This window comes from Artemia sp. Qi Xiang Cuo, chromosome 9 (genome assembly GCF_049724085.1).
Source record: "Artemia sp. Qi Xiang Cuo chromosome 9, ASM4972408v1, whole genome shotgun sequence".
Classification (NCBI taxonomy): domain Eukaryota; kingdom Metazoa; phylum Arthropoda; class Branchiopoda; order Anostraca; family Artemiidae; genus Artemia; species Artemia sp. Qi Xiang Cuo.
Genome location: NC_142802.1, coordinates 76,007,547 through 76,028,251, shown reverse-complemented (window position 1 = coordinate 76,028,251; position 20,705 = coordinate 76,007,547). Strand labels below are relative to the sequence as shown.

Sequence of the window (20,705 nt, the reverse complement as noted above, 5' to 3'; positions counted from 1 at the left end):
GAATTAATACGGGTTTTGATTTTGGCTCACCGTACATGAATAATTACAACAAAATTTTCATATTAATTTTACTTTTATTAGGTTAAATGGCTTTTTCAAAACTTATTTAATTTTATTTACGAACGTTTTAATTAGCAATAAATATACGTAACTTACGAATTAACTTACGTAACGAGCTTCTATATTCATATATTCTTAATACGTATATTAGGGAATTCGCCCCCTAGTCAATACCTTGCTCTTTAAGCTAAATTTCAAATTTTGTTCTTTAAAAATGACCCTTAATCACAAACGCCGTTAATTAGAATAAATAGCTCTTGTGAAAGTACTAAAACATCTTTGGCTTAAAGAGGGAGATATTGACTAGGGAGTGAACCCAATCATATACGTAATATTTTCTGTTCGTTTTAAGTTGTGATGTTTCTCCTTACTTTCAGTTGAAAAACTTATTTTTTTTATATTTGATTTCTGGTCTTTTTTTTAAAGAATGCTGGGAAATCTGGCGCCCCCTTCAAAGCAATGCCCCTTCCCCCATGAAAGTTCCTTCATGGAAAGATCCTCCCACATAACCCCAAACCCACCCCCTCCCCCACTACCAGAAAAAATCCCCCCTGAAAACGTCTTTATACTTCCCAATAGCCAATACCATATGTTAACATTAAGTAAAGTTCATAACTTTCAGCCCTCCCCCCAAGGACTTCAGGGAATTAAGTGATCCTTAAATACATAGTTATCATATTTTTGACCATGCTGAACAAAATGGCCATCTCAAAATTTTGATCGGATGACTTTTGGAAAAAAATATGCGTTGGAGGGGGCCTAGTTGCCCTCCATTTTTTTGGTCACTTAAAAAGGGCACTAGAACTTTAAATTTCCGTTCCAATGAGCCCACCCACGATATTCTAGAAGCACTGGGTCGATACGATCACCCCTGGGGAAAAAAAATAAAAAAAAACAAATAAACACGCATCCGTGATCTTTCTTCTGGCAAAAAATGCAAAATTCCACATTTTTGTAGATAGAGCTTGAAACCTCAACAGTAGGGTTCTCTGATACACTGAATATGATGGTGTGATTTTCATTAAGGTTCTATAATTTTTAGGGGGTCTTTCCCCCTTTTTTTGAAAATCAACCAAATTTTCTCAGGTAACTTTTGATGGGTAGGACTGAACTTGTTCAAAGCTATATATTTGAAATCAGCATTGAAATCTGTTTCCTTTGAGGTATCTATTGGTATCAAAAACCCGTTTTCTAGAGTTTCGGTTACCATTGAGCCGGGTCGCTCCTTACTTACAGTTCGTTACAACGAAATGTTTGATATATTGATATTTAGTAATCAAAATGTTAATATTACTTGATTTATTAAAGTTATAAAAGTGAAAACGTTTACAATTTTTTTTCAGTAAAGTGCAAATTATGTTATGACCTTGGGAAGCCATAGGGGTTGTGAGCCCAACGAATTTTTTTCCTGTTCTTTGATAGGCCAATGGAATGACCATTAACTGGAGATGCGTGACCAAGGGTTTGATTCTGCCTGCATAAATACATACGCAAGGACCGAGCAGGTCGAGCAGCGTCGTTAATCAGGTGAGAAATAAAAGCGATTTCCTTTGTTTTTAAAGCTCCTTCGTGAGAAAACAACTGTTTTGTGTGAAGTCAGGTGAGATTAGAGGTATTTTTCTAGAACCATTAAAATAAAGATGCACGGTTTAGAAGAAACCCATCCAAATGTAATTTTACTAGAAATTATTGATGCGGTAGTGTACAAGACTTCAGTTCTTTAAATCGATCCTAGTGAAAACTTGTGTATTATTGAATTCTCTATATTATATTGCTCACTTATGTGGTCGAGAGGTCAGGAAAAATGAACCCTTGTGCTGAGATCATATAAAATGGATGCATTATTTGTCAATCAAAGTGTCGTATTTATATATTAGATTTGGATATTTATGACTTGATTGTCTGATTAATTTATATGTATATATACATTTATATTATTTAAAAGTATTATTTATATTCTGTTGGAATTAGCTTATAAAGATACTCAGAGATTTTGATAAAGGTTCGGAGAAAATCAAACCTTACAGTGAGCTCAGAAAAAAAGCAACCTTTTAATATTAGTCAAATTTCAACAATTTTATGAATTATAAATAACAAACGTTAATTATACGCTAATATTTATTATTATTATTATTATTATTGGGGCGCTTGGACATTCTTTAATACAACAAGTACATTTCTGGGAATTTTATTTCGACCCAAATATGGATTAAATCAACATTGCTGGTAATCTAGATTCGTGAGTATTCAGTTGAGTTCCAAAGAGCTAAAGCAATTCAAACTTAAAAATAGAGTTCAATGTAGCGATTTTTTTTCTTTTGGGTCACTCTCGTTCCCATTTAACATTTTTTGTGACTCCTAGGTATTTTTCTAGAAGCATTAAAACACAAAAATGCTCAATTTAGAAGAAACTTACCCATTCAAATGCAAATCCACTAGTAATTCCTGATCAGACGCATAATTGTACATAACTTCAGTGCTATAAGTCGATCCGAGTAGCTGAATCATCCCATTAGCTAATGCCGACATGTTTTTAACATCAGATATAAATTTTAGGTCAACTCCATTGTTTGGTCCAACTTGTAACTGAAACACAGAATTCCAGATAATTAAAGTCTAGTTGATTGAAACTCTATAAATTACAGCTGTAGCCAATTTGACGCTTTAACATCTAACAGAATCTGTGATAAAATCCTACCGGGGAAGCGATTGGCTTTTAAAAATGCTCTGCATAAATTGAAAAACTGAATTGCCATTCAGTATTGTATTTTTATTTCAATTACCCTTTCACCGTTACTTTGATAGGGTCTTCATATTTTAGTATTTGTGTTTGTTTTAAGTTTTTTTTTATCTTATCCTTGGAATTTTATCAGTATTTTTTTCTGTTTTTTAAATTGTGCACTGAGGACGGTCAAGCGGAGGTCTTGACCGAAATATTTGCATTGTAATCTACATTTTCACTGGCGTGTATTATCCATGTATCTCTCTTCTTTACAGTTTTTTTCGCTTTTTTACAGGTCATTCTTTTAAACTATATAGTTTGTCGGTAACTTAAAACTAACCAATAATCTTCATTTATGAAAACAAGTACATGACGTTATACAACAAGTACCCGAAGCCCAAAGCTTCGAATTTCACAAATATAGCTATCCTGTCAAAACCATTGAAGGAATCGAGAGTAACTGGGTTTTTAAACCTGTTTTTAACGTTCTTCAAAATGTTCCATCTACCAAAATAATTTCCTGTATTGGTAACTCCCGGTAAGTGACCTAAATTCAGCTATGAAAACAACTGTATGACATTATACTACGGGTACCCGGAGCCTGAAGCTTCTTAAAAATATAGTCATGCTGCTAAGACCGTTAAAGAAATCGACGGTAACTGGACTTTTCAAGCATGTTTTTAATGTCTTTTCAAAATGTCCTACCGATCTACATATTTACCTGTATTGGTAACTCCCAAATTAGTCACTATTATTAAACTATGAAAAGAATTCTGTGATATTATACAACTGGTTCCCGGAACCTAAAGCTTCTTACAAGGCTGTCAAAGCCATTAAAGGAATCGGTAGCAATCGGGTTTTTCAAACGTTGCTCAAAATACCCTATTGACCTGTATAATTGCCTGTATCGGTAAATCGCAGCTAATCACTACTTTTCAGCTATGAAAATAATTATATGAATTTATACAACGGGTACCCGGAATATATAGCCTCTTAAAAATATAGTCATGCTGTCAAGACCATTAAAGAAGTCGAGAGTAACTGGACTTGTCAAGCATGTTTTTAACATTTTTTTTTTTTAATGTCCTACCGATCTATATATAATTGCCTGTATTGGTAGCTCCCGGCTAATCACTATTATTCAGTTGTGGCAACAACAACTCTGGTAACAACTATGTTAGACGTTATACAACGTTTAACTGGAGCCTAAAGCTTCTGGCCATTACAAATAGTTATGCTGTCTAAACAATTAAAGGAATCAAAATTACAAATTTTTGTAACACGTTTTTACCATTTTGACAATGTCCTATGGACCTATATGATTACCTCTATCAGTAATTTGCAGCTAATCACCAATATTCAGCTGTGTGAAAAATTGGGTTATGTTATAAAACGGATATTTTAACCCCGGAGCTTCAGGCTATTACAAATGTAGTTTTACGATCAAGACCAATAAAGGAATCGAGAGTTATCAGATTTTTCAAACATGTTGGTAAGGCCCGTGTCCGCAACTTCCAGCTAATCACTAATATTCAGCTCTAGTATAAAATACGCGACGTTATACGAGTCTTTTGAGTTTAAAAGATTCAAGTTTTCATCTAATTTTCACAAAAATAACTAATCTTCAGCCATGAAAACAATGATGTGAGGCTAGAAAACGGGCATATGAAGCCTGGAGCAAAGCAAACACTGATTATACGGCTAGTAGGTTAATCAAAATGGTGACAAATTTTGCATGCAATTGTGGTAAGAGTAACTAGCTTGTTTTCACAACCGGGGGATTGGGTTGAAGTTCAAGAAAGAGTGGGGATTGACGAGCGGGATCCCTTCCATGTAGAGTAATTTAAAGGATAAAATTCCTCCAGCGCCACTGCTGACACATAGGGCGTTGAAATAATCGTTTAAGTTGCTGTATTTCAAGTTTTAATGGTGCTTTTTTCATTTGAAAGAAACTTTTTTTACTTATTCAATAAATAAGAAAGATGTCCTTACTTCATAAAATTTCATTCCATCTAAAGGACAATTTGTGGAATTTTTCTTAATAAATGTCTCTTTGACCAAATTACACTGTTTCCCGGGAAGTTACGATATTGGTAGACTCCAGGATGAGAATTTGAGAGAAACTTTCCAGGAACAGTTAAATACTAAACTTAAGAGTTTATAATTTGATAATGTAAAAGATGGTTGGAATAATTTTAAAAAAATAATTTGTGAAGCTTCTAAAGGTGTCTTAGGGAAGAAAGCTAGGACTGCAGCTTAGAATATTAGTGAAAAAGCTTTATGTTCAATAGAGAGGAAAAGGAGCTTGTACAAGAAATATCTGAGTGATAGATCATATGAAAACGAAAAGAATGTAAAGAAAGTGAAGATAGAATTAAAATATGAACTAAGGAGGTGTGAAGTGGAGGCCATGAATAAAATTGTCGACGCAGCTAGACGTTATAATAGTAAAATATTGTACTGGCATGATAATAAATTGAGAGGAAGTAGTCAATCCGGACTTGTCCCGGTTAAAAATAGGAACGGGGCCACAATTAGTGATAAGGAAAGCGTTAAGTCTTAGTAATCCAAGATAGAGTTGCAGGAAAAGGTATAGAGGAAAGTGAAAAAGTTTGTGATGCCTATGACGATGATTTTTGGAAAAGGGGAAGTACCTAACGATTTTAGGAAAACCTTGATTAAGCCATTTTATAAGAAAGGTGATAAGAGTGAATGTGGTAATTATCGAGGCATTAGTCTGGTCTATGTAGGCAGCAAATTACTTAGTAATATGATACTTTTTAGAGTTAGAGATGCTGTAGACATAGTTTTAAGAGAAGAACAGTGCAGTTTTAGAAAAGGTAGAGATGTGTCGATTGAATTTTCATTCATAGGTTGATAATTGAGAAGTGCCTGAGTTGTCAAACACCCTTGGTCCTCAGTTTTATAGATTATGAGTAAGCCTTCAATTCTGTAGATAGAAGAGCTTTGGCAAAGGTCTTATCCTTGCATGGTATACCAGACAAATACATTAAAGTTATAAGTGCTATGTACGAGAATAATACTACTGCGGTTAAGGAAGGAAATGAGGTAGCAGCTGGTTTTGTATTAAACCAGGAGTTACTCAGGGTTGTGTTCTATCCCCCTTTATATGGATTATTTTGATGGACTTTGTCTTAAGCAGCACAGAAAAGGCAATGGGAGACCACGGAATCAAATTGGGAGGAAAAAGTCTCCTGGACTTAGATTATGCTGATGATTTAAGCATCCTAGATGAAAGTGTGAGCAAAATGGGAACGAAATTTTACAGGTTTTGCGAGTTCAGGGTGTTAGAATAGATTTGAAACTTAATGTTAAGAAGACTAAGTTACTAAGGCTAGGAATAAGTGAAGATGAAAAGGGGACGCTGGGTAAAGAAAAGATTGATCAAGTGGACAGCTTCACTTTCCTCGATAGTATCAAACAGTTCGTGGTAACGAACTGTAAGTAAGGAGCGACCCGGCTCAATAGTAACCGAAACTCTAAAAAAAGGAATTTTAATATCAATAGATACATCAAAAGCATCAGATTTTTATGCTGATTTCAAATATATAAGTTGAATTAAGTTTTGTCCTACCCATCAAAAGTTAAGCGCCTGAGTAAATTTGGTTGATTTTCGAAAAAAGGGAGAAAGACCCCCTAAAAGTTATAGAACCTTAATGAAAATCACACCATCATATTCAGCGTATCAGAGAACCATACTGTAGAGGTTTCAAGCTCTATCTACAAAAATGTGGAATTTTGCATTTTTTGCCAGAAGAAAGATCACGGATGCGGGCTTATTTTTGTTGTTGTTTTTTTTTTCCAGGGGTGATCGTGTCGATCCAGTGGTCCTAGAATATCGCGAGAGGGCTTATTTGAACGGAAATTAAAAATTCTAGTGTCCTATTTCAGTGACCAAAAAAAATAGAGGGCAACTAGGCCCCCTCTTACGCTCATTTTTTCCCAAAGTCACCCGATCAAAATTTTGAAATAACCATTTTGTTCAGCATGTTCGAAAATATGATAATTATGTCTTTTAGGATGACTTAATCCCCTGAAGTCCCCGGGGGGAGGGCTGAAAGTTATGAACTTTACCCAATGTTAACATATAGTATTGGTTATTGGGAAGTATACTGGCGTTTTCAGGGGAGGATTTTTTTGGTAGGTGGGGGGGGGGGGTCAGGGCTTATATGGGAGGATCTTTCCATGAAAGAAGTTTTCATGGGGGAAGGGACATTGCTATGAAGGGGGCGCCGGATTTCCCATCATTATTAAAGAAAAAGATTAGAAATTAAATAAAAAAAAAGTTTATCAACTGAAAGTAATGAGCAACATCAACATCAAAACTTAAAACGAACAGAAAATATTACGCATATGATTGGGTTCACCCCTTAGTCAATACCTCGCTCTTTAAGCCAAAGATTTTTTAGTACTTTCATAAGAGCTATTCATTCTAGTTAACGGCTGTTGTGATTAAGTTGTCATTTTTAAAAAATTGGAACAAAATTCGAACTTTAGCTTAAAGAGCAAGTTATTGATTAGGGGGCGAACCCCTTAATATACGTATTAAAAATCTGTGAATATAGAAGTTCGATACGTAAGTTAATTCGTAAGTTACATATATTTATTACTAATAAAAACGTTCGTAAATAAAATTAAACAAGTTTCGAAAAAGCCATTTAACCAAATAAAAGTAAAATTAATATGCAAATTTTGTTGTAATTATTCATGTACGGTGAGCCAATATCAAAACCTGCATTAATTCAAAAACGTTCAAAAACTAAATAAAAAAAACAAGTTTTTTTAACTGAAAGTAAGGAACGACGTTAAAACTTAAAACGAACAGAAATTATTCCGTATCTGAAAGGGGCTGTCCCCTCCTCAAACGCCTCGTTCTTTACGCTAAAGTTTGACTTTTTCACAACTCTATTTTTTTTAACAATAAAAAACTTGAGCGTAAAGAGCGAGGCGTTGAGGAGGGGATAGCCCCTTTCAGATACGGAATAATTTCTGTTCGTTTTAAGTTTTAATGTCGCTCCTTACTTTCAGTTTAAAAAACTTGTTTTTTTATTTAATTATTAGTAAAGACGGTGGGAGCAGTGGAGATGTTAAAAGTAGAATAGCCAAGACTCAGGGTGGTTTTTCACAGTTAAAAAGAGTTTGGAAGAATAGGAAGATAACAGCAATTATATTAGAAGCTACGTTAGAAGCTATATTAGAAGCTACAGTGATGACAGCGGTCAAATATGGCTCTGAAGCATGGGCGTTCCGAAAAGCGGATGGAGATTTGCTAGATATTTCCCAGAGAATTTGCCTACGGATTGTTCTGGGTACACGGCTGACTGACCGTATTTCAAACAGTAGGCTGTACGAAAAATGTGGTTCAATCCTGCTTTCTAGGGCTATAATGAAAGAAAAGTTGAGGTGGCTAGGGCACGTTGTGCGGATGAAGAATGAAAGATTGCCAAAGATTGTCCTTTTCGACCAACCGTCTAAACGGAAAGCAGGTCGTCCTGGGCTGGGGTGGGAGGACGTCATAAAGAAAGATTTGAAGGAAATGGGAACTTCCTGGGAGGGTGTAAAAAGGGGGGCTTTGAATAGATGGGATGTCTGGCGGTCTGGTGCTGCGGTGAGTTTTTAGTAGTAGTAGTAGTAGTAAAAAATTGCACCAAAAAATATTTCCGGCTTTGGAAAGGAAGATCAGATAATCCACCCTCTTAGGAGACACTTTCGGTAAAAACGAACGCACACCAACTCCAGCCACACGTGGGTACTGACCTTGGATGGTGCAATATTTAAGGTTTCAACTTCGAGCCATCACGTTATTAAGATTAGCGACAAAGTATCCGTGTTTTTAATTGAAATTGTGTAAATCGTCAGCCCAAGCACTATCCATTTTATTTTAAAAAAAAAGTTCTATAGCGGTGGCGGTTCTGGCCTGTCTTGCACCTGGGGCAAAATCTTAATTAGCGCCCCCCGTGTCTCCAAAATTTTTTTATTTATTAACAAATATTTTTTTTTATTGACAAAATTTTTCATTTATCTAAATGTAACTTATATTACTTTATATGTGAAAAGATATGGGAAACATGAAAATTTTGGATTCAATTTGCTTATACTTATTGCCAAATGTGCCCTCTACTTTATTTTAATAAAAATCAAATTTTTAAAACTATTTAAAATATTGTGCCCGTAAAGTTTCTGCACCCGGGGCAAGTTCCCCCTCTGTACCCCCCCCCCCCCCCCTACAGACACACACACCTAAAACCGCCTCTGTTCTATAGAGATTTAAGATTAACGTTAATGTAAAATTTGACTGTTCAGAATTACTACATTAGAAACACAGTTTATATAATTATCCAGTATGATCTTTCCCTATCTCACCACTTATAAGAACCCGGACCGAGGTGCGAGTGCTCCAGAGAACGTTTTTGCAGATATAAATATAAGTAGCATTAGATCTTTTCACGAGTAGACAAAGAATAATCACCTACAGAACAAGTACTGACAAAACCACTTGGCCGGCTCAACCAATAAGTGGACAACAAGTGCAGAAATAAGTGGGAGGAGCTTTTTGTTCGCACCGAGAATGAAGAGCCAGAAATCATCTGCGGTAAACTTACTGGTATATTATATAAACTGTGATTAGAAACATAGATAGAAAAAAAATTTACATAGTTAAGGTAGGCGATAATTTTAAAGTAATACCAAAAACTTGATAAAGAAAACTCACATTTTTATTAATATTTTATTTTTTTTAAATAGTGAAATAAAAATGACCTTCGTAAAAAAAAACGCAAAAAATGGCTTACTGACAGATTGATAAATTTTTAGACTGTCTAATATTTGTATTCATTTTACTTAGGATCAGTGTAATATCTCTGTCCACCTGTGATCAGCCTGCACCAGTGTGACATCATAGTGACGCAAAAAAAAAATCCCATATCTACAAAAATCAGCCCATAAACAATTTGCAATATAATACTGCAGTGTAAACACTTCGTCTACTCCGTCTCTATTCTACTCACCAACTTGAGTTACCTTGTCTCACCTAGAATAATTGTGTTATTGCTCTTTTGAATCTAGTTGCTATTGCTTTTAATTTTGTCTTGGTTTCTTTTTCCTATTCACTTTTAATTGTCTATAAGTTTGTTTGTTTATTTTGTGTGTGTTTTTTTTGTTTTCAAGTAAAAACAATATTCGTATTTTAGCTCTAATATAATTTTGTACTAAAATTCTAATTTGTATTTGCACTTTTAAATCTAACTACCAATAGCTTTAAATTGTCTTCACATCATTCATTTTTCAGTTACTTCACTCACTCTAATAATCCAGGAAAACAGAGTTATAACTTTGAAAACTAATTAAAAACTACATTTTGTTTTTTCAGGGCCCATTGATTTTGTGTATTTTGTTTTTGAACCTTTCCCAATTGTATTCTTGTTATTTAAAAAAAACTATTTATTTTCTAAATTAAAAAAAAATTCCACTTAATTTTTAATTGAGAGTGTTTTTGTATATTAATTTTAAGATAATCAAATTTGATGCTACGTTGATGAACATTGATAATTACTTAACGTCCATTTAGATTTTATGTGCCTTATATCTCAAGTATACTTCTACTGCAAATCAAATCGATGATACACTAGGATACAGTTCCAATTTTAACAGCGAAATTGCAGCTTTATGTGCAGCTTACTAGGTTGCAGTGATAGCTGCAACCTAGTAAGGAAGGAAGTTCAGCCTATAATACCCGAAAATTTAGAACTGTAACTTCTGATTTTTTTTTTTTTTAACTGTCTCGTGAGAAAAAATTGTCATGCGTAGCTAATTTATGAATGGTGACTTTTATTTCGATCAGTCTTAGCAGTAAATGTAAGTTTTTCTTTTAAAAACTTACATGCATCTGGAAAAAGAGCCAGAAAATCCTCAAATATGGCGTCGAATCGAAAGGAAAAGTAAACAATTGGAATTGCCAATGTCCAAAACTCTCTACGCGAAATTAAGTCCCCCTCCCTCCTTTCACCTCAAACAATAAGGAAAATCCCTTTTGTACAAGGGTAGTACTGATGTGTCCTCTTTTCTACCACTAGGAGGAGGGGGCATTAGAACATAATAGAGAGCTGTGTAAGAGCTCATTAAAAAGGAAGGGGTAATATTTGATACCTTTTTTAAGTATTAAAAACCTCCTTATTAAAATAAAAGCAATTTTTAACAAAAAATACATGTTTATATAAACAAGTATGTTTTGACAACATAATACACGCAACGCACATATCTTTTGAAAAGCTTTTCTGGGATATAATGTCATATTTGAGTGACACTGCTGCCTAATTCCCTTGAGTTTGTTCTTTACTAGATCCAGCTAAGAAAAACCGAAGGCTTTATTCTGTGTGTGATATGAAGAGCGAAATAGGAACATTAATTTTTAGCAATTAAGAGTCTGTCAGAGAACGCAATAGCGAAAGTCAATGAACTAAGCAGCATCGAAACATGAAAAGAAATAAAAACACACAATTGCGTAAGCCTACTGTCACAAAGTGGGTATGTCTGTTAAATGCCATAGTTTTATTCTACCAAAGACCTGTCATAAATATAAATAACTGGGTGAGAAAAATATGTATAGGCTACTGAAAAATTGGCGTGAAAAAGGGAGCAGGGAGTGTCAAGTCGTTTACAAAACCTCGGATTAGTCTTGCAGTTTGAATTCATCCATATACAGAAGACTACAAGACTCCTTAAAATTGAAGGAAAGAAACAAAACATCAAATAACCGACAAGATAATCTTAGGAAAAGTTGTTAGATGTGCTATAAAAATTAGATTAACTCATATAAAAACTGGGGAAGTAGTAATTGTCATGAAATTCAATTGAAGGGTTCCCCATATCCAACTTTTAGACAACATCAAAGGGTTTAGCCCTCCCCCTTGGATCTGTGCCGGGCCGTTATATCAAGTTGTTTATCAAGGAGAGGAGAGGGTGTTAAGTCGTTTATGAAACATGAATCAACTTTGAACTTTGAATTCACTCATGTAGAAGAGGCTTAACATGAATAAAAGAAAGTGCGTCAAGACTAAAAATTCCTTAAGTTAAGAATAAATAAAATTATTTAGACAAAGTTTTCGTGCCTAATTATCTAATTTTAGTTAGAAAACTTAATTTGTGGTGGTAATAAATTATTATATATTCTACATCTTATCCCTCTAGTGTACTTAGCCTTACCAGAAGATCAAAAGCTCATTAAAATTTAGTTTCAATATTAACATCAACATAGACAACTTTATTTATTTTATTAATCCGTTTGTCTATCACCAAGAATAGTAAGCACATAGTGCTTGTCGTGATAGATACAAACTATATAAATACAATAGATACAAAAATACAATATATAGATACAAATTAAACTATGCTTATTTAAGAGTGATTAAAATCTAAGAAAAATTTAATTTTTTTCTACTTATTTCTTGATGCGTAATATACAATTTTGCCATATAACAAAGCAGGCAAAAAATCTATATTTAATTACAAAAAACCCTAAATGGTAGCATTTTGTTTTTTTTTTATCAATGGTGCAATAGAGGCTGATAGTCTCAGTAGCTTGAATTGATGCATATAACCGATTATCAGGCTAATTGAGAGGATGCCAAAAAAAATGGAAGACTGACACATATGGGGCCATCTTACGAAGTTTCAAGCATGAAAATAACTGCCTCTTTAAGCAGGATATGATGTCTATAGACTTACAACGAGTTGTCTACACTATACACGGAAAACCCTATGAACGCCTTGGTAATAAATATCCAATTTGGGTTGCACAACACAAAAGTTTGAGCTGTAAGACCTACCTCGAAGTTTGCCGATTTCTCTACTTTCCCGTTAATGTAAGATAAAAGACCTGATATAGTATCAAACTTGCTCCCTGATAATTTGAGAATCGATTCCATTTTCTTTGGCTGATTTCCCGTCGTAGTCTTAAAACTTCCCTCACACTTTAAATCCCCTTCTTCTCCGATTCTTCCACTGCCGTTTATCTATGAGAAGTAAATTAAAATCAGAAAAGACAGAAACATAAACCGATAAAATCATGCTTTTGACTTTAACTAAAGACAGTCTGACTTACAGCCCACTAAAATTCAATATATATATATATATATATATATATATATATATATATATATATATATATATATATATATATATATATCAAGGAGGCACACTTGTGCCTCTATAAAGAGGCGACCTACCACAATGTTAAGCGATTTCAGATCCTAGTGGTTGCAGAGAGACAGCGGTGATCGCATTTTGTAGCCCAAGCTCCAACTAAGAAACGTGCAAAATTTCATCTTTCTCCGACTTTATCTTCATGGGGTAAACTGGGCCGGAAGTTTCGACCCTCCCACCACAGCCCCCCTTTAACGTTGTCCGATTGGGCTGAAATTTAGAGGTTAAGCTTTCCTAGGGCCCGGAAGCTTATCCTCGAAATTTCAGCTCAATCCGATCACTCCTTCCCTGTTTTCAAAAAACCAAATATAGCCACTTAAACTTCATTTCTCTTTTTTTTTGTTATCCACGCCTACAGGCCACAGTTGGGAACTGATCCGGATGAATGAGGACTCATTCAAAGCAGAATTCGACCTGTTAGGACCTTTTGATATTTTCAGACCGAAAAAATTATCCCCTGAATTTACATTTACGAAAAACCTCGTTTTCCTATAATAGCCCATGTTAATTTTTCCCACCACACCCCCCCTTTAATGTTGTCTGATCGGGCTGAAATTTAGAGGATAAGCTTTCCTGGGGCCTGGGAGCTTATCCTCGAAATTTCGAGGATTCCTTACTTTCAGTTTAAAAAACTTTTTTTTTATTTAAAGGCTGCGAAAGCGGGGGGTTTGGGGGGCGGCATATACATATATATATATATATATATATATATATATATATATATATATATATATATATATATATATATATATATATATATGTGTGTGTGTATATATATATATATATATATATATATATATATATATATATATATATATATATATATATATATATATATATATATATATATATATATATATATATATATATATATATATATATATATATATATATATATATATATATATATATATATATATATATATATATATATATATATATATATATATATATATATATATATATATATATATATATATATATATATATTTAAGATATGAAATCTTAAATTCAGATTTTCTAAACTAAATTTAATATTGCCAGCTAGCCATTTTAGGATTATTTTTAATAACAGATGGTAGTTAAAAATCGAGGAAAATAAAAAAAAGCTATTACTTGCTATAAAAAAAAAAAATACAGAATGCTGAATTCTGTTTTCAGAAAATTTGCTTTCGTCTGTTATCCTTATTGTCAATAAACAAAAATTACAACTTATCTGAAAGTTACAGCCAATCCCATAGGTAATATAGAAATAACTTTGCTATTGGCAAAAATGTGACAAAGCAATATGAAAGCTGGAACAATCATTATTAATGTGTAAGCTATAATACATTATTGCCACCAAACCTTTTAAACATTCTTTTTTAAAGTAGATGATACTATGACATCCTAGAAAAAAGAAAGCTGCAACTAGCCATAAGAAAATTTACTAGAAGCTTAATTGTTTTGAGAAAATGTGCTTTCGTCTTAATCTAATAAAAAAAAAAAAAATGTGTGAAACTTACAGCAAATCCCACAGGAAGCTTAGAAACAACTTTAGCTTTCAAAGTCAATAAATTGCCAAGATGCCATCTCGACTCCACATCAACCTGATCCTCCCGATTCAAAGAAGCTCCATTTGTTTCCCAGCTTGCCCTTGTTTTAAAAAGCTCTCTCTTCGACCTTTTAAACACACTATCTAAATTCATCAAATAGTCTTTTAGGACAAGCTTTCCTTCATATGAATAATCCATTTTTCCATCCTTAACCTCCATTGATAGCTCGTATGATTCTTGATCGACAAGCTTTTTATAAAAGAGTTTGTTCATATATGAAGAAGTTGGTCCAGTTAACGCGATAGAATATCCCTTTGTGGTGTCCCACTAAAAAAGAAAAAAAACAAATCCAAATTATAATTGTAACTGAAAATCTTTTTTATACCCAACCATCTAACACACTCTATCCGAGAAGCGGATGCCACTGTTTGCTGGCGGTGCTACTGGACTATTGTTGCTAAAGCTACTGGAGAATGGTTGTTGTACCATACCCGCCTTTTGGTCACTGTTAACACGTGGGCTAAAAAAACTGTCCCCCTCTCCTACTCTCTAAGACACTTGGGGTGACACTGAACAGCAGCAAGGTGACAAGGATTTATCTTTATATTTGCTTGTCAGCATCGAGGAATTCATTTGAAACTCAACACAGAGCAATACAGATCTTCTTGGCCATATTTCGCAAATTAAGGTAACTAAGGTAATTATAACACGCTGAAGCTTTTCAAAAACAAAACAAAAGCCATTTTTTTTTCAGAAAGTGGACTCCGTTCAGAATAAAACAAAAATTGTATATTGGCGGACAAGAACAATTTTGATATGTACTTAGCGTTATCAATAGGACTCTTTTTAACTAGCAGAGCAGTCTTTTGTAAATGTATATATAAAGACAAAGGAATAGAGAGACAGGACTGTATTTAACTGAAAAATGAGTTACTATAGCAGCTATTCGGCTAAAACATCAGGAGAGGGTATACAAGAGGGCAAGGTGATCCTTACTTTTGCCCGACGCGTGGAAGTATAGACGAGAGTGCGGGTCACGTGATGTATGAGTGTGTAGAATTGAGTGTGTTGAGAAATGAAGTGTAAGGAACGTACAGGTTTGACGAGAGATGGCTGGTGAATTAAATGAGGAATGAGTATTTTGCAAGTGTTAAAAATTTAGGGCAATTTCTCAGATTGGCAGCGGAGCACAGAAGGAGATTTTCGTGATTTCTGTTTTTCTTTGCTTATGTTACGTAATATTTATGATATTTTTATGTAATGTCATATATTTAAAAGTTAATTTTCTTTTTGAGTTTTGTATTACCATGGCCCTAGGGATTTTAGCGCAATACAAAATTACTTACTTACTTACATACTGACACAGTGCTGAGCTTGACACGACAAAAATATAGGCTGAAAAGTAAATGTCATTTCAGAACTTGAAATTTTACTTTAAATTATTTCTTGAATTTAGTGAATTTATATTTCTTGAATATTGAGGGCAATAAGTCCTTTTCATACTTAAGAAAAAAGTAAGTAAGTAAGTAAATAAGTATGACGCCACTAGACCCTTAAGGTCCAAACCGGCGGTGCTGATCTCCGTTTCGTAGCCCTTCATCCAGGAAGTGCACTGGGGGGTTGGGGGCCAGCCATCCTGTGCTTTCACACACCCTTCTTGGTGTGAAACTACTTAAGAAACAGACTATAGACAATTTATTTAGAGTCTAAAAGACTTATTCTTACCTAAGGGCTAAATACCCAGTGTTCTCTTCAAGTGTTTTAAGAGCGTACTTGAGGAAAAAATAAGCTTACTTTTCCATAAACAGGCAGCGTTTCTTAGCAAAGATTTTATATTTGTGGAACAAGGACATTCAAGGAGGGAAATTCGTTTGGCAATGCTTTCAAGATGCATGTTTATTTAGACTGGACGAGCTTGGACGTCGTATAGTACGTAATTTGACAAATAATAGTGCTGAAAATATTCAGTATACTAATAAAGTATCTAATGTAATTAATTTAAATAAAACGAAGACAAATTGAAATTATAAGCCTTACATATTTTTTCTTTTTTTGAGGTTGTTAAAAAATACACCTCTCTCGAGGCGTTATAATGAGTATTTACATCTCAGTATGACAATAATGAATAATTACAAATCTAGAAATCAAACAGTTCGTGGTAAAGAACTGTAAGTAAGGAACGACTCCTCAACGCCTCGCTCTTTACGCTAAAGTTTGACTCTGTCTCACAACTTTATTTTTTAAAACAATAAAAAACTTTAGCGTAAAGAGCGAGGTGTTGAGGAGGGGACAGCCCCTTTCATATACGGAATAATTTCTGTTCGTTTTAAGTTTTAATGTCGCTCCTTACTTTCAGTTTAAAAAACATGTTTTTTTTATTTAATGGCATACAAACACATAAAGAACTAAGTTTTGTAAACAAGCCCCATTTCCTATAGCACCACATTATGTTTGTCTCTGGCATCCCCTCTATCTGTCTGGTATATCCGTCTGTTTATTTTTCTTTCCTCTCCCTCCTTTCCTCCAATTTTCCAAATTAACTCATATCTAGCTTTGGAGTCAAAATTTTAGCCACTAAGGCCCGCATTCCTCTTGAATTGGCCTGGCAAATTACTACAGGCTGTATTAATTGGATAAAGTAACGCTTTGCCAAAAACCGATTTTCATCTGCGATTATAGTCTCTCAGTGTACGACTAGGAAGGTATTACTTATTATTAAGCTGGATATTTCGTTTAATAAGGGTACAATACCTTACAATAATTGCAGAAAATTAACATACATTGGTAACAGAAGGAAGCCCCATTTGTTATGGGTGCAGTACGAGATAAAGGTATAGATGATACTTCCTTGTTTATAGTGTTCAGATAAATAAAACTTGAAGATAGATAGAATGATGAATCTAGAAAATTCGGATTGAATGATGTTTTCGGGACAGTTGCCGTGTTGAGAAGAAGACTTTCAGATATTAACTAAAAAAACAAGTTTTTTTAACTGATAGTAAAAAGCGACATTAAAACTTACAACGAACAGAAATTGTCCCGTATATGAAAGGGGCTGCCCCCTCCTCAACGCCAAGCTCTTTACGCTTAAGTTTGACTCTCTCTCACAACTTTGTTTTTTAAAACAATAAAAAACTTTAGTGTAAAGAGCGAGGCGTCGAGGAGGGAACAGCCCCTTTTATATACGGAAGAATTTCTGTTCGTTTAAAGTTTTAATGTCGCTCTTTACTTTCAGTTAAAAAAAACTTTTTTTTTAGTTAATTATTGTAAGGAATTGTATCCTTATCAAACGAAAAATCAGATAATTCTGAAATTATTAAATAGTCATCTTTGGTAGCAAATAAAACTTGAGGGTGGATACGTGTCTATTAATACTAAAAAGCTCCATTACGACATATGGATCTATAAAACAGATACAAACACCCCCTATGATAAACATGTAAAGATGTGCGTTTTATTTTAATGATAATATTCAATATTTTTGGATGATCAATCACTAAAAATAAAAACTTAACACAGCGAATTTTAAGAGAATGCTGCCTGAGCACAGCCTATTCGTTTTTAAATACCTAAACTAGCGAAAACAGGAGTACAAATTAAAAACGGAAAAGAGCGAAGAATTGAGATATAACTCCGCTCTCCAAGGATTCCCCAGCATGACACTCTTGTAAAAATTGGAGTTGGAAAATTGGAAAAAAATTGGTTCTATTGCAACTGAACCTTCGTGTAACTGAATCCCATGCAGCTTGACCACTGTAACTGAACCCTCGTGCATCTGACAGCTCGTGTAGCTGAAATACGACCGCTTGTGTTTTTAGGATCATAACACTATAGAACTAGATTTTGAAAGATTTTGTTAAATATAAGTTATATACAATAAATATAAGTTAAATATAAATTATTATGAATATAGTAAATAAATAAAATAATTAAAAACACCTTAAGCAGCTTACCACATGATACCAACTGAGGGAATCTTTGTTTAGCATTTCCCTGTTATCAGCAGATGCATAGATTATTTCAAGTTTCTTAAATATTGATGAAGGATTGGCATCTCTAAGGTCAATATTTCCAAATCTCTTCTTATTATTATATAGGCTGTAGGAATAGCCTAGATTCCCTTTGACTGAATTGTGTCCCATCTTCAAATGTCCTTTGGCAGCTGCATTTAAGTTTGGTGAGGTGATGGATAGTATGAGTTCTTTCTTGTCCGAGTTAACTAAATCAACTGACAAAGAAAGAATAATAATTAATACAATTAAACGAATGGGCAAATGGACGCAGTAAATTGACCTAGTTTTTGGGACTATAAACAAGGACGTAGCCTGGGGGACTTACTAGAGGTCTGAATCCTTTTCAACATGTGCAAAATTTATCACATTTCAAATAATTGTTATCAATAGTTTTTTGTTTACTTATTAATCATCGCATTGACCGTCTTGTAAAGCCTTAAAATTGTTGGTTAGGTGGAAATTCAGCACAACGAAAAAATAGATCTAAATTATAATTAGTGACTGAAAAACATGTCAAAATGTTTACCTAAAGCAACAAAAGTTTAAAGAAAAAGTTAGTAGCCATTTATAAACTTTCTATAGCGAGTCGTATGTTTCAAAATCAGATAGAGGTGCGTTTTTCATCCTCCATTTACGATTTTTCTAGCCGGTCCTTCGGTCAAATTTCAAGGGGTTCAACACCCACTCCAATGTACAGGTATGGGTGAATGGCATATGTGGGCCCTGTAAATTCAGTATCCGATTACCACTGGTGACCAAACATATAATGATAATGTGACTTTTCTGAATACTGAATTCTTTTGAAACCTTTCCTGCAGCAGCCGGCTTTTTAAGTTCGAAAGGATGCTGTACCACCAGGTTATTCTGTACATTTTGACCCATCCACATAAATAGTGATGAAAGTCAAGGTTGTACTCATTAGAAATGAGCTCTACTAAGTTCTAAACATAGTTCGACTCCTTTCTTTCGAAATTTAATTGTACTGAAGAGAATTGCATAATCAATATGGAACCTGTAACAGCTTAAGTCTTAGCCCATAGCTGTGGACTGGAACTTTACTTTCAAGATATTGTATCTTATTTTTAAATCTAAATGTTCCCGAGTTTTTCCAAGTCTCCCAAATAGTGCTGAAAGGTACCTTCAATTTTGGTCAAATATAAGTTTAAAAGAAAACACATGGGACTCACGATAGAATGTGTGTCCACTTCTTCCAGCAAAGTTTATTTTTGAAAAACGATGCACCCCGACGGATGTTAGTAAAGCTGTGCTCAGGAGGGTTCCAAGTTGCTTTATGGCTGACTTTATACCTGTACCATGAACTAAAACCTGTCTGTACGAAATCTGATATAACTCTGGATTGGCAAGAGTAATATCTTATCACTGCAACTCCCCTGGGATTTTGCCATCAACATTTTTTTCATTTTGCAGTTTTATGTGGCATCTAGCAGTTATATGTTTAATTGAAAAGTGACACTCTTGTCATTAGTTATTCTGAGGGGGCGTCTTGCCTCTTCTTCTAGAACAACCCCTTGATTGACATTTAGTTTCTACGAGAGTCTTTTTATATGAAAGCCCACAGACTTATTTTAATCAAAATAAAGGAAGGTGAGACTTGATATAAAATTATGTCTATCAAGGTCCCTCTTTATTTTTATCTGAACATCACCGATATTTTCATTGAGAGTCCAAATGCATTAACTACCACCATAATGACAGCTACAGATTGAGATGGAAGTCATATAAAAATAGTCAGAAAAGTGGGCAGCCAAGTTGAGAACTCTATGGCAGCCTCTCCTCTATAGACCTAACAGTTCAGAGTTTACTGTTCACTATTACGGCAAAAAGTTCCACAATTTAGGAAACATTGTGGGGAATTATCTTGTCCATTTGAGAAAGCATGATTGATTAAATTTATGGATAAGAATCAAACAGTTTGTGGTCCCGAACTGTAAGTAAGGAGTGACCCGGCTCAATAGTAACCGAAACTCTAAAAAAACAGAATTTTGATACCGATAGACATATCAAAAGAATCATATTTTTTATGCTGATTCCAAATATATAAGTTTTATCAAGTTTAGTCTTACCAATCAAAAGTTACGTGCCTGAGAAAATTTGCCGTGTTTTCAAAAAAGGAGGAAACACCCCCAAAAGGTC

General features: G+C 34.1%; 1 protein-coding gene across 1 annotated transcript in view; it reads right to left on the bottom strand.

The window, feature by feature from the left end:
• LOC148949030 (uncharacterized) overlaps window positions 1-20,705 on the bottom strand; it is a 387,072-nt gene that overhangs the window by 282,968 nt on the left and 83,399 nt on the right. Inside the window, exons 19-22 of the mRNA XM_089095093.1 lie at window positions 18,492-18,766; window positions 14,509-14,865; window positions 12,628-12,813; window positions 2,477-2,646 (exon numbers count right to left, since the gene is read on the bottom strand). Of these exons, the coding sequence (XP_088951219.1) occupies window positions 2,477-2,646; window positions 12,628-12,813; window positions 14,509-14,865; window positions 18,492-18,766 (988 nt within the window). The remainder of the gene's footprint in view (window positions 1-2,476; window positions 2,647-12,627; window positions 12,814-14,508; window positions 14,866-18,491; window positions 18,767-20,705) is intronic.